This window comes from Nicotiana sylvestris, chromosome 1, assembly GCF_000393655.2.
Source record: "Nicotiana sylvestris chromosome 1, ASM39365v2, whole genome shotgun sequence".
NCBI classification, from domain to species: domain Eukaryota; kingdom Viridiplantae; phylum Streptophyta; class Magnoliopsida; order Solanales; family Solanaceae; genus Nicotiana; species Nicotiana sylvestris.
Window position 1 is genome coordinate 120,494,282 of NC_091057.1, and position 12,981 is coordinate 120,507,262.

The 12,981-nt window shown below is 36.9% G+C and overlaps 1 protein-coding gene across 5 annotated transcripts in view; it reads left to right on the top strand.

Moving 5' to 3' along the window:
- LOC104233501 (DExH-box ATP-dependent RNA helicase DExH7, chloroplastic) overlaps positions 1-12,151 on the top strand; it is a 33,651-nt gene extending 21,500 nt beyond the window's left edge. Inside the window, exons 25-34 of one of the 5 annotated variants that reach the window (XM_009786898.2) lie at positions 6-89; positions 400-498; positions 575-715; positions 1,001-1,071; positions 1,854-1,923; positions 2,733-2,825; positions 4,928-5,140; positions 7,308-7,400; positions 8,533-8,655; positions 11,501-12,151. In XM_009786898.2, coding sequence (XP_009785200.1) covers positions 6-89; positions 400-498; positions 575-715; positions 1,001-1,071; positions 1,854-1,923; positions 2,733-2,825; positions 4,928-5,140; positions 7,308-7,400; positions 8,533-8,655; positions 11,501-11,578 — 1,065 coding nt within the window. In that variant the 3' untranslated portion in view covers positions 11,579-12,151. Of the gene's footprint in view, positions 1-5; positions 90-377; positions 499-574; positions 716-1,000; positions 1,072-1,132; positions 1,203-1,853; positions 1,924-2,061; positions 2,143-2,732; positions 2,827-4,927; positions 5,141-7,307; positions 7,401-8,532; positions 8,656-11,500 lie in introns of those variants that run through there. The other 4 variants (XM_009786900.2, XM_009786899.2, XM_009786901.2 and 1 more) reach the window with 4 other exon arrangements.
- The last annotated feature ends 830 nt before the right edge of the window (positions 12,152-12,981 follow it).

Genomic DNA, 12,981 nt, shown 5'->3' on the forward strand with positions numbered 1-12,981 from the left:
TTCAGGTTGGTGCCGTTGAAGGGGATGAAGAGTTAACTCCTCTCGGGTATCATTTGGCGAGACTTCCTGTTGATGTGTTGGTTGGAAAGGTAGTTATGTAATTATCCCCATTCTTCAACATCTTATATATTTCCCATTACAACTCTAATTCACAAACTTTTTTTTTTGTAAATAATTTTATTGATGATTTCTTTTAAAGAAAAGTTAATGATGGAGAAATCTCCTGTATAGAAGCAGTATACTAAAAAGTAGAGAATTTGCCCAAAATATGATTCTCTACAAGTGATACTCAATTTTCAATATAAACTAAAATTCCATGGGTGCATCAATTGTCTGGCTATTTGGGCTTTGTTGACCATTACTATCTTTTTAAATAGTTTTGCAAATGTGGAACTGTAGATGCTGTTATATGGTGGAGTATTTGGCTGTTTGTCACCAATTCTATCTATTTCAGCCTTCCTGAGTTACAAGTCTCCATTTGTTTATCCAAAAGATGAGGTTTGTATCCTCACCTCTTAAAAGTTTTTTTGATGTGTATATGGAATTTAATTATGTAATGATATGCATATCACAGAGGCAAAATGTTGAAAGAGCAAAGTTGGCACTTTTGAGTGATAAGCTTGGTGGTGAAACTGACTCTGGCAGTGGTAACTGGCAATCTGACCATCTCCTAATGATGGTAGCGTATAAAAAGTGGGAGAAAATTTTGCGGGAGGTTAGTGATCTACTAACTTGCAATTGCTTATGAAATAACTGATTGTGCATCACATATTAACAGCCCAGTTGGACGGCATAGTTGATTGTTAGTCGAATAAGAATTAGTAGAGACCTAGTGGACTAGATAGGAAATCATTCCATGAGAGAACATTCAGTCTACTGATAGAATGCTTAAATGTATTTCAACACTTATTACTGGTAAAAAGTTATTTCTGGACATTTAATTTATGCATTGTCATTCTTTGAGCCATGCTACTGATGCAGTTCATTTTCATTCTGGCAGAATGGAGTCAAAGCAGCAAAGCAGTTTTGCAGTTCAAATTTCTTAAGCAGTTCTGTCATGTATATGATAAGGTATGATTTTTATGCCATACTAAGGACATCCCTCGTTATTAATCCATTCCTCTTTATGCAGTGAATCTCAACAGATAACAACATTTTCTAAAGATTCTCTAACAAGGAAAGAATGTCCTGTAGCCCTTGGGGTACTATTTCCTACTCTGGAATGCCTGACTTATTTGGAAAGAAGTATCATGTAGCTCAGTTTTCTTGTAATTCAAAAGTGATGGCGGTGCTTTGTGCCTTGGGGCTCTAGAAAGGATCAACTAATGGAATTATGGTTGTCATTTTCCGCATTTTTTATACTTGAAAGGAAGCCACTACCTGATCCTGATTCCATTCGTTAATTTTCTGAAATTAAAATGGTAATAATAAAGTGCATATATAAGATGAGGTTAACACGTAATGAGAGAATGCATAGGATAAGAGGGGGAAAGCAAAACCTCCTCCCCAGCAAAGAGCACTTATTAAATCGGAATAGTCTTTACCACCATCAGCATACACTACCTACCGGTATTATTTTTTATGTAGCTGGCCACAACTACTTTCACCGTCGCCATTTATCATAATAATCATCGGCACCAATCAGCATGTTAAACTTATAATGACCCTTGAAAAAGTCTGTGGAAGACAATATGCAACAAACTCTAAAAACAGGATATGTACTTGTGGTTTGCAAAGTTTAGTTCTTCCATAATAAGACACTGAGCTGCGAGAATTATGCTCCTTTTTCCGGTTACCTCTCTTTTTAGACCTTGAATCACTTTCAACTTCTAATACATGTCTTATTGTGCCAGAGACATGAGAATACAATTTGGAACATTGTTAGCTGACATTGGACTCATCAATATCCCAAAAAAGTCTCAGGTATTTTTTTAAGATGCCTATTTATCAAGTTTGCAGTGTTAATGTTATGAGTTTGCATTTTCATTTTCTAAATTGGATGGTAATAATTTAGTGAATCTAATGTATAAAACTGAACTATGAATTACCTACTTTTTCTAGATATTTAAAATGAAGGGAACAATAAAAACACGTCAGGAGGTATCTCGTGGACAATGTTAGACCATGTTGACTTCAGGAAAGGTTAGGTATCTTAGGAACTACTGTTATATGCGCATTCCTAGCCGACTCATCGCATAGACAAGCTGCAGAACTTTTTAACAACTTGCATTTTGGGTTCATGATTGCAACCTCTAATTATGTTGCATGTGACTGCGTATGATCATTTCTTTGTGTAATTAGCATTAGCTTTGATAGCCCCCCTTTTCTGTCAAATTTATAAACATCTTCTTTTTGGTTCATTCCTTTTCTTTTGGGGGGTTTGGGTGGGGGGGGGGTGCGCTTGCGAGGGGGCAAGGATATCTTCTGGAGTTTAGTCTGCAAAAATATGGCACTATATTGTCACAGCAGGGAATTGCTTGATTTCAGTTTCCTGATTTAAGGGTGGTTTGGCTGGTTATAACTTCTCTCCTACTTACGTGCCAACTCTCTGGTTAAACTTGTGGACTCCAATTTATTCCTTCAGCTTCAATGTATATACATGTTTTCATAATAGTTAAACCTGTAAAATTTACCAAGTATTTAGATGATTTAGTTTCTCTCATCTATCCCTGTTGTAAGTCATTTTACCCAATATTATGGTGTTTTAACTTTGAAAAAATTGTTGGATGCAGATTGATTGGAAAAAGAAAGAGAAGCTTGACAGTTGGCTTTCAGATATATCACAACCTTTTAATACAAATTCAAATCATTCCTCAATTCTTAAGGTATATTAAAGATTATCTGTTCCTTTTCACTTCAGAGTCTCAAACTTGAAAGGATATGGCTCGGTATAGGTCTCGCCTGTTGGTTTCCTTCATGCCAGCAGGATGTCAGTGATTTGCCCTTGAATCTACTAGTGGGCTTCAGTTAGAACTCAAATCGTCCCATTCCTGATGCTAGTCTCTTAAAGATATGGGGGTTGTATTCTTATTTCTGGGTTACAAATAGAGACATAAAGAAATCATTAATTAAAATATAAGGATCTCCCTAAACTTGGACTGAGAAAAGTCCTTGGTAAGAGCACCATGTATTAATTTTCGTGCATAGCATAAAACAGAAAGTTGAGAACTTTCTACACACACACATATACACAACATTGCCGCCGTAGAAGAATTTGTTCCACCATACCAAATTGTTTGTTGATTTGCTGCATTGGTGGCTACCATGAACCAAAACCATTCGAAGATAATCGTAAGTGTCACGCCGATAAAAAATGATAATAATCACACATATCAACTGTGAGAATGCACGGGAGAAAAATCTACTATAATGATACAATGAGCCTATATATAATACATATTCTACTCCTACTACATATGAGACTAGGATATATTTTACCTGCTACATATGGGACTAGGACTATTTACACATAACTATCTAACACTCCCCCTAAACACGACTCTCAAATCCCATATGGCTACATTGTGGATGCTACTGAATGAGAAGGAGGAATCCTCAATTTATAGAAGCCCAAACCTTTTCCTACAAGAAAAAGGGACTAGCCAAATATGGAAGAATAATATTTTCCTTCTAGGAAAAGAAAAACCCAATTATGGTAAATATGTTGTCCTTTCCTTCATGGGATAGGAAAACCAATTGTGGCAAGAAAATCTGGACAAACACCTAACAATTCTCCCCCTTGGCCTGAATTTTCTGACAAAATAAACTTGATCCACCTTCTTCACATAGCCTTCAACAGGTTGCATCTCCAAATCTCCACCACAAAGTTGTCTCAACGTGCGTATCACACCGGTCAAATTTCTCAGGCAAAAATCACGATTATCGTCAAATATGTTGCGGCTAGAACTAAACCCGCCAAGATGATCCTGTCTTGAACCTCGCTCTAATACTACTTGTTAGGACCGAAAAAAGTCAGATGTCATGCGGAAGCTAGCAGAGCAAACGTTGAACGACGATAAATCATGCAACAAAGAGAAATATACCAAAAGAGACAAATATTTAACGTGGTTCGGTCAATTGACCTACGTCCACGGGCGGAGATGAGCAATCCACTATATAAAAAAGAGTACAAAATATCGAGAGAACAACCTCACGAAGAGGCAAACACAAGTGACACACTAACAATGATACCATTTTACCTAGGACTAGGACATATTTTACCTACTACATATGGGATTAGGACTATTTACACATAACTATCTAGCATTAACATTAATAAAAGCAATGAGGTAATAGCACAATTAGCTCCAAAGGGCTATGAGTTTAGTTCAGATCAACTGCAATCAATGAAACCAAACATCGATGCAAAGTATCTCAACTTCTATGTAAATTTCCATTCCGGAAACTTTTTACACCTACTTGTATTCCAAATACAACACTGAGGTAATTCTACTTTCATAGAGTTATAATGAAAGTTCTTACACCCTCTGGATTCTGTTTAAGTGACCACTATCACTTATCTGAAGAGAGAGATCCAAACCAGACTTTATAGTTTCAAGATCAAGCTTTTAGCACACGTGTTGTGAGATATTCCAAGCCCTGCATCTACTGATTTTGACATTCCTCTGTTCGAGTAGAAGGCACTAGATCTAATCAAAATTGACCTTTCGGCCATTATAATCAGCTTTTTTACTTTTCCAGAAAGATTTTCTGCTTGTTAATATCCTAGCTGTTGCAAAGGCAGGTCGCCATAAAGCCTATAATGACAATAAGGCAGGTCGCCATAAAGCATACTGCAAGCTAAATGCATTTGTTCAAAATGCCAAATATAATGGAGGAGTGAAGGATATTATTTCAGTCTGGTTATTCTTTCTGTCGACTTGCCTGTTTGACTTGTTTGGATGCTCACCTCTATAAATGTGCCTAGGCCATATTGTGTGCAGGTCTTTATCCCAATGTATCTGCCAGAGAAGAAGGCATTGCTACAACTGCTCTTGGGAACCTAAAACAGAATGCAGGTCTTTCAGCAAAGAGTAACCCTGCATGGTATGATGGAAGACGCGAAGTTCACATTCACCCTTCCTCAATCAACTCTAACTTAAAAGATTTTCAGTACCCATTTATCGTCTTTCTTGAAAAGGTTTGCATTTTCTTAATCTTTTACTCTGAAAAGCTAACATTCAAGATTTTATCTCTCTGACCTTATCTTTGAATGCCCTCCATGCTTACAACAACTTTTGCTTCTTTCCATCACTTTAGGCTAGGAATGGGTGGGGAAAGGAAATTTTAGGTGCCTTTTCTTTATGAAGTTCGTTGTTTTCATGGAATCCTTATATAATGAATAAGTGAATCCTGAAAGATCGTAATGCCAAATTCTATCAAGACATCAGAAAGCTGTTATAGATGATGGAATCTTTAACAGTTACGCTGTTACTTCAACATCTCTATTAATAAGATGATAAAATTGTAGATTCAAGAGATGATGCCTTTTTGAACTATAGAGAGATTAAATTGGAGCATTGTATATGAAATGCAAGATTACAACTTTGCAGGGTGGAAAAGAATTTTTTTCAACAAAATATGCTCCCAAAACTGAAAAAGAGAAATTTAAAGAGGCGCAAAGATGGAGTAGATCATTCGCAGAATTTGAATAAACTATTCTCTTTAGTAGTTATTAGATGATACATTGGATAATCATATTCTCTTTAAGTAATGGACATTCTACTATAGCAACTCTGCTAATTAAGCAATTCAACAATTCATCACTAAGTATTAGTATGGACTCCAGTGAGTCAATGATGACCGGAGAGTGTGCTGAAGCTTTAGGATAGTCATGGGAAATAATCTACTTGAAGATGCTAGAAGAATCATTTTGAGAATGTTGCTAACGCCTCTTAAAAGTGGAAGCCAATTTTGGGCTACATTTCTATAAGATAACTCAAATAATGCATTATGTTTGTATTTACCTTTCGACACTGCATCATGACCGAGAAGAAGAATTCTTTCAGGATCTAATTGCTATGATTTAGAAGAGCAAAGTTTTGTTGTTAGCATCTTATATATGTCTGAGTTAGTTCTGGCTTGTGAGAGAATTTGAGCATCCTATAAAAACTTTCAAGCTAATGGGTTGAGTGTCCCAGACCTGTATAATCCCTTTTTGAAGTCCTAACACAATCTATCCATGAAACTACATAACTCCACACTCTCTTGCACCAGTAACCCGACTTTTGGGGTTCACACATAGATTTTAATGACTATTTATGAGTATGAGGAATCAGTTTACCAAAGGTTGGCTCCTATACCATGTGAAAGAATCTAAGCATCTATTCCAATACATTAACATAATGGGCGGTGTAGCCCAAGGTATAGTATGATGAATAACTCAAAAAGGATCAACGTTGTCATTCTAAAATAGTTGAGCAATAATTAGAGGTTACATTGGAAAAGATCTCTTAAGTTCCCATGGAAATACACTTTGACAAACAAACACTACTTTAAGGACTCTAGAATTCTAAGAATGGAGCTGGTATTTTCTATGTTCATCCGTTTACTTAAAATATTGTCTTATTTAGTAATCGTGGGCTGAAACCTTTTTGTATCCATGGTGGAAGAATATCTAAGAGTTCAACTTGGGTAAAAATGTGTGTTTTTTTCTCTTTGTGAATCCATAGCAAAAATATTCAAACTGTTCATCTTAACTATTTGACTCATTTTTGAGTTTCATAATGTGTTAAAAAGAACAAGGGCAGCACGGTGCATAAAGCATATGTTGAAGACATAATTAAGTAAATAGAAGTGTGCTCTCTCTAACGACTTAAACTTTTAGATGAGATGGTCACACACTTCAACATGGTATCAAAGCAGGCAGAGGTCCTGGGTTCAAATCTCACCGCCACCCAATATCAAAATCAATTTTCACATGCTTGGCTCACCCAAAAGAATCAAGCTCGCACGTGAGGGGGCATGTTGAATACATAATTAAGTAAATAGAAGTGTGCTCTCTTTAATATCTTAAGCTTTTAGATGAGATGGTCACACACATCAACAGCATAACCGCGTTCACGCAGGGTCCGGGGAAGGGTTACACCTGTGATGTAGGCAGCCTACCTAATGCAAGCGTTAGTGGCTGCTTCCACACTCGAACCCGTGACCTATAGGTCACACTGAAACACCTTTACCGTTGCTCCAAGGCTCCTTTTCGACTTTCAAAATTATCGATTGATGTTTTTATATAATCAATTGTTGTCTCTTCATATATTTTGTTGAAGCGTTTTAAGATATAATTCTTATTTATGCTACAATTTCAGGTAGAGACTAACAAGGTATTTTTGCGAGACACCACTGTTATCTCTCCTTATACTATACTTCTTTTTGGTGGCCCAATAAACATTCAGCACCAGGTATCTTCTGTTTATGGTCATGCTTACCCTGCTTTTTCTTTTCCATAACTTGATAAGCTCTTGTTTCTTATTTCTCAAGGAACAGTAGGTGTCAATTTCATTTTTCAATTTTTGTCAAAACTTTGTTGCTTGAACTTTGACATTGTACACATGAGCATTTTCTATCTTATGCTGTCTAGTGACTAGAGGGACAAGAGACTTACCTGCGAAAGTCTGAAAATTGAAAAGAAACGGAACAAGAAGGGAGAAATGTTGAGTGAAACTATGATTTGCTTTTTCCTATTTAGCATGGAAGATTGAGCATTGTGCTATGAAATGCTAAAAACAAACATGCTATATTGTGCTCTTCTGTACACCCTCCTTTACGTTGGTTTGCTCTCCATGATTTTCAATGCAGAAGTAGGGTAACACCTATTTTAACCCTTATTCCCCCTAAAAGGAGGAAAATAAAGTGGAGATTGGAGAAAAGTACGCAGGCACAATCACTCTCAAAGCATCCAAGATATCTTTTTTGTATTTGTTTAAGAGAATTGGGAACAGTTTCCTATTGTGGAAGCTGGTATCAAGTGCTAATTTTAGTAAGTAGCGTGCTTTCTCTGAGTCCTTTGGGGGACATCGATGAAAATGGGAAAGTGGCCTACTTTCTCTGAAGAGCTTTCCTTTTGGCCTTTCCAATTTTGAAGGCAATGATTCTGTGGAAAACTAAATCAGCTTTTACCCGGGGTTCGGTGGACCCAGATGTTAGCAAGATCTTACCAATTCAGTTCTTAATTTATTGCAGTTATATGCAGGGAAAAAAAAGTTAAGACCAATTTTCATATGTTTCTACAATATTTAAATTGCAATAAACTTGTAACAATTTGTGCTTTTTGAGGAATATTTTCCTGTTGGGTCCTAGTCCTGTCTCCCCTCTGTTTCTGTAGGATTTTTGTCCTTCTAGCAGCATTTCATTTTCCTAAAAGAACATGTATACATATCTCATCACTCAAGGATAGGGAATTGTGGACTAGTTTGCAGTTGGAGAAATAAATTATATGGTTCTCTTTGTGAACCCTGGATTAAGGAACTCTATCTGCCCCCCTCCTGATTTCATCTTTTTCCTCACTAATTGTGTGTAATTGTTCTGTTCCAGACTGGAAGAGTTACCATAGATGGATGGTTAGAAGTTGCAGCACCAGCACAAACAGCTGTGCTATTTAAGGAACTCCGGCAAACTCTTCATGATATTCTCAAGGAGCTTATTCGTAATCCTCAGGTAGATTTTTATCTCGTTCAAACAGATAGTTCTGTTTCAGAGCATTTACTGTTACTTTCTGGTAGCATTCACCTAATTATTGATGAATAAGTCAGGAACACAACCTGATACCTTCATACTTGTGGGCATTGCCTTAATAAAAGTATGAGAAACAGATACTTTATTGCATTAGTTCTGATTTATCACCAACTCAGACTATTTTAACAAATCCGAAGAGATATAGTTGATGTACATTGCGTCTTTCCACCATAACTTTAGACCTATGGTGTTCGTACTTTCCAAAAATGCTGCCGCACTAGATATGTGTAAATAGTCCTAGTCTCATATGTAGTAAGAGTAGAATATGTCTAGTCCCATATGTATTATGAGTAGAATATGTCCTAGTCTCATGTGTAGTAGGAGTAGAATTTGTATTATATATAGGGCTCATTGTATCATTGTTAAAAAAATAGATTTTTCTCCCGTGCATTTTCACATGCTATCAGAGCTTCAGTGAGAAAATCATCGTTGTGCGTCATTCCAGCAACATCCGGGAAGAAAGATCTCATTGCCGTGCAATTTTCCGGCAACTTCGTCTTGTTCCCAAGGTTCATCATTGCTGCAGTGGTACTGTGCATATACTACTACCACCATCAGATCTGAAACCCTTGTGCGATCAAACCCCAGAAACCTCAGTCCCATCGGAACAGAAAAGTCAGTCATCGTGACTCAAGATTGATTAGCGTTATCTCCTCATTGGTAGGTGTTGTGCGAAAACCAACACTACCGTCTTGTTCGGAGAAGTCAGGTGACAAAACCCAGTCAATCGCTCCTTTAGAAAGTCCCTCACGGGCCGCCACAACTAGGGTTCCAACAAGCTACAATAACTTTTTCGGTGCGTGTGAGCCATTCCAGCCACTTTTTGACAAAATTTCTTCAGGACAACTTACTCATCCAGTGATCTTCCGGTGTGAACACTGATATCCAGAAAAGTTTCTGTTTTCTGGTGGTGTTTTAGAACCTATTTTGTAGTGTGGAATTCAGCTTAGTCTTCAAAATTTTCCGGTGACTTTTCGGCCAACTTCTGTTTATCAGCAACCACCTGGTTTTGTTACTCGGGGGGAGTCTAGTGGCCTTATATATCGAATGATCAGCTTACAGATATTTTCACCAAGCCCATCACTAGTCCTCGTATTAGTTACATATGTAACAAGCTCGGTACATATGATTTGTATGCACCGGCTTGAGGGGGAGTGTTAGATAGTTATGTGTATATAGTCTTAGTCCCATATGTTGTAAGAGTAGAATATGTCTAGTCCCATATGTAGTAGGAGTAGAATATGTCCTAGTCTCATGTCTAGTAGGAGTAGATTATGATACATAGGGCTCAATGTATCATTGTTAAAAAATAGATTTTTCTCCCGTGCATTCTCACAGATCCGAACACACCCGGTGGCATTTTTGAAGAGTCTGAGCAAACATAGAATGAGACATGGAATACTTTTCAAATTTATCTCACTGCTAGCAGACATGGAACCTCAAAGAGAGATTTCTTGATGATCTTCCTCTCTCTCCACAACCTTCCCAACCCCCCAACCCCCCAACCCCCCACATTTTTTTTTTAATTCCAGATCACTACCCTGTTGAGTGAATGGTGTGCTTGCCTTTTGGCACTTGATCTGCTCCTTTTGGGCCATTCCTACAAATATCGTTAGTATGTCCTCTATCCATATTTCTCTCCAGAGTGTTCTCAATCATTGACGTTTGCTAGGACACTCCATGTGTTTTGGCTATTTGTAAAGTAAAAAAGAAAGTCTTAGATGTTCCTATCCAATGTCCTCTCTTAAATTGCTGTCACTGACATTTGCTAGGACTCCACTTTCTTTGGCTATTCTTTCTTGAAGGTAAAATTTCAAGCACATGCTTCTTTTTCCTTCCAACAATGGGAAAGTTCTGCACAACCTTCCCCCTTGACCTCGAAAGTCTTCCCCTTGTATTAGAGGCAAGATCTTTCTCACCACTATGGAAAGTTCTGCACAACCTTCCTCCTTGACCTCGAAAGTCTTCCCCTTGTATTAGAGGCAAGATCTTTCTCACCACTATGGATAATAGTTTGGCTCAAGATTGTAAACAACTTGTAGAGGCACATGGAGTCTTTTCATTGTTTAGACTATTGGCATTTGTTTGCATATCATTTTCTTTTGTGCCAAGAAAATTTTCGTTTCTTTAGGGAGACATTGCACACTTTTACTTTTACTTGTCCATGACTTTGCACACCCCTTAAGAAATACTTCCTCCGTTTCAATTTAGATGAGGTAGTTTGATTCGGTACGGGGTTTAAGAAAAGAAAAAAAAGACTTTTGAAACTTGTGGTCTTAAAAGCCAAAGGGGTAAAAGCTTTGTGGGTCCATGACATTTGTGTAGTTATAAAAGCTTCTCATTAAGGTAAAATAAAAAGTTTAAAGTTGAATTATTTTTAATTGTAGAAATGTGTTTTTGGAACAGACTAATAAAGAAAGTGTGTCATCTAATTTGAAACAGAGGGAGTAATAAATAAAGTGCATAATTTACCATAATACCCATATTAATTGGTGTATAATCCTATTGGATTTGAAAATGATTTGGAATAAATTATTAATGCTGAGGGCAAAACAGGAAAGACAAATTATTTTTCTCTTGATATGCGAAAAGTGACAAGTAAAATGAAAATTTAATTTTAGAATACTTACAACTAAAAGTGAACGGAGGGAATAGTTGCTACAAAATGCTTTTACGGTTTGTTTTCATATTTTGTTTTTTCTTCAAACTTTCAACCCTTTAAACCTTGTTTTGGATTGATGAATTCTTCTGACACTTCATATCTCAGGTTTCCAGGGTGAATGATAATGAAGTTCTCAGATCTATAATCCAGTTGCTATTAGAAGAAGATAAACAAAGAAAATAACCGCGTAGCCTTGGATCGGTTGATCAATGCATGCCCACGCCTAGCAGAACACCCAGGAGCTCAACCTTTCCTACTATTAGAAAAGGAAATTTGCTGATTGATGAACTGTCTGGACTCTGGTCGCTGATCTCTCCTGGGTCAGGTGATGGACTTTCTGGCTGCTGATCTCTCCTGGGCCAGGTGGATAAAAGGAGTGGGACATAATTTGTTCATTGGTTAATGAATCATCTTGCATGATGGGTCCCTCTACCCACCCTGCTATGCTCGCATAATTAATATACTCCCTCCGTTTCATTTTATGCGAACTCATTTGACTGAGCACGAAGTTTAAGAAAAAAGAGAAGATTTTGGATCTTGTGGTGTAAAATGAGGCATATATATTTTGTGTGGCTATAAAACATTGTGTAAAGGTAATTTGTTTCCAAATAAGGAAAGGGGTCATTCTTTTTGACACGGACTAAAAAGGAAATAAGTTCACATAAATTGAAATGGAGGGAGTAACATTTTACAGACATCACAGAGATCAAATGTGTATTTTCCCAAAAAGCTAATGAAGGAACCATGTTATCACTATCACCGAAATGCAGCGTTTATGGAAATTGCTGCTGCATTATTGTTTTCCCATGCTGGTTGGTAATTGACATCTGAATTGGTGCCCAGCTTTTTTGAGAAATCGTTATGTCTCTTTGTTTGCAGTACCAATGGTGCCTTTAATCTACGCTACTAATTGAAGGAGAGAATCAATTTCCTTGTAACCAATATGTGAAACCTCTCACAGTTTGGTGAATCATAATAGTAGGTACCAAGAGTACACCGTAAATGAGTATAACAGTATCTGTAAATAGGGGTGTTCATGGTTTGGTTCAACTCGGTTTTTTAAAATGAAACCAAATTAGTCAGTTCTTTTAATAATTAAACCTAGCCAAACCAGTATAGTATAAATTTTATCGGATTCGGTTTTGTCGCTTTTATCGGTTTGGTTCGGTTATTTTTGGTTTGTAGATACGTAGTTGATGATGAATGAAATTGATATTACCTTACATGATAGTTGATATATCAGTATGGAAAAATGTTTCAACTCCATGCGCTTCTATTGCAGTTTTCTTCTCGAGACAGGTAGTCCAGTCAAAAAACTCTGATATAGGGCTGTTTTTACTTCGATGGTATATGGCGCAAAGATAAATCATTTGATCTTACTTGGTCAATGGTGAAGGTCTCTAACACCAGCATTTGTGGTGTCAATTGAAAATTGGTTCGTCCTTACAAAATTTATTGTCCTAGAATTGAATAGAAATACAATAAGATTGTAACATGGCTATGATTAAGTGATTTGTGATTGGGAAAAAGGTCAAATTTATCCCTCTACTTTGGTAAATTGTTCATGTTTATCCCTAGTTTTACTA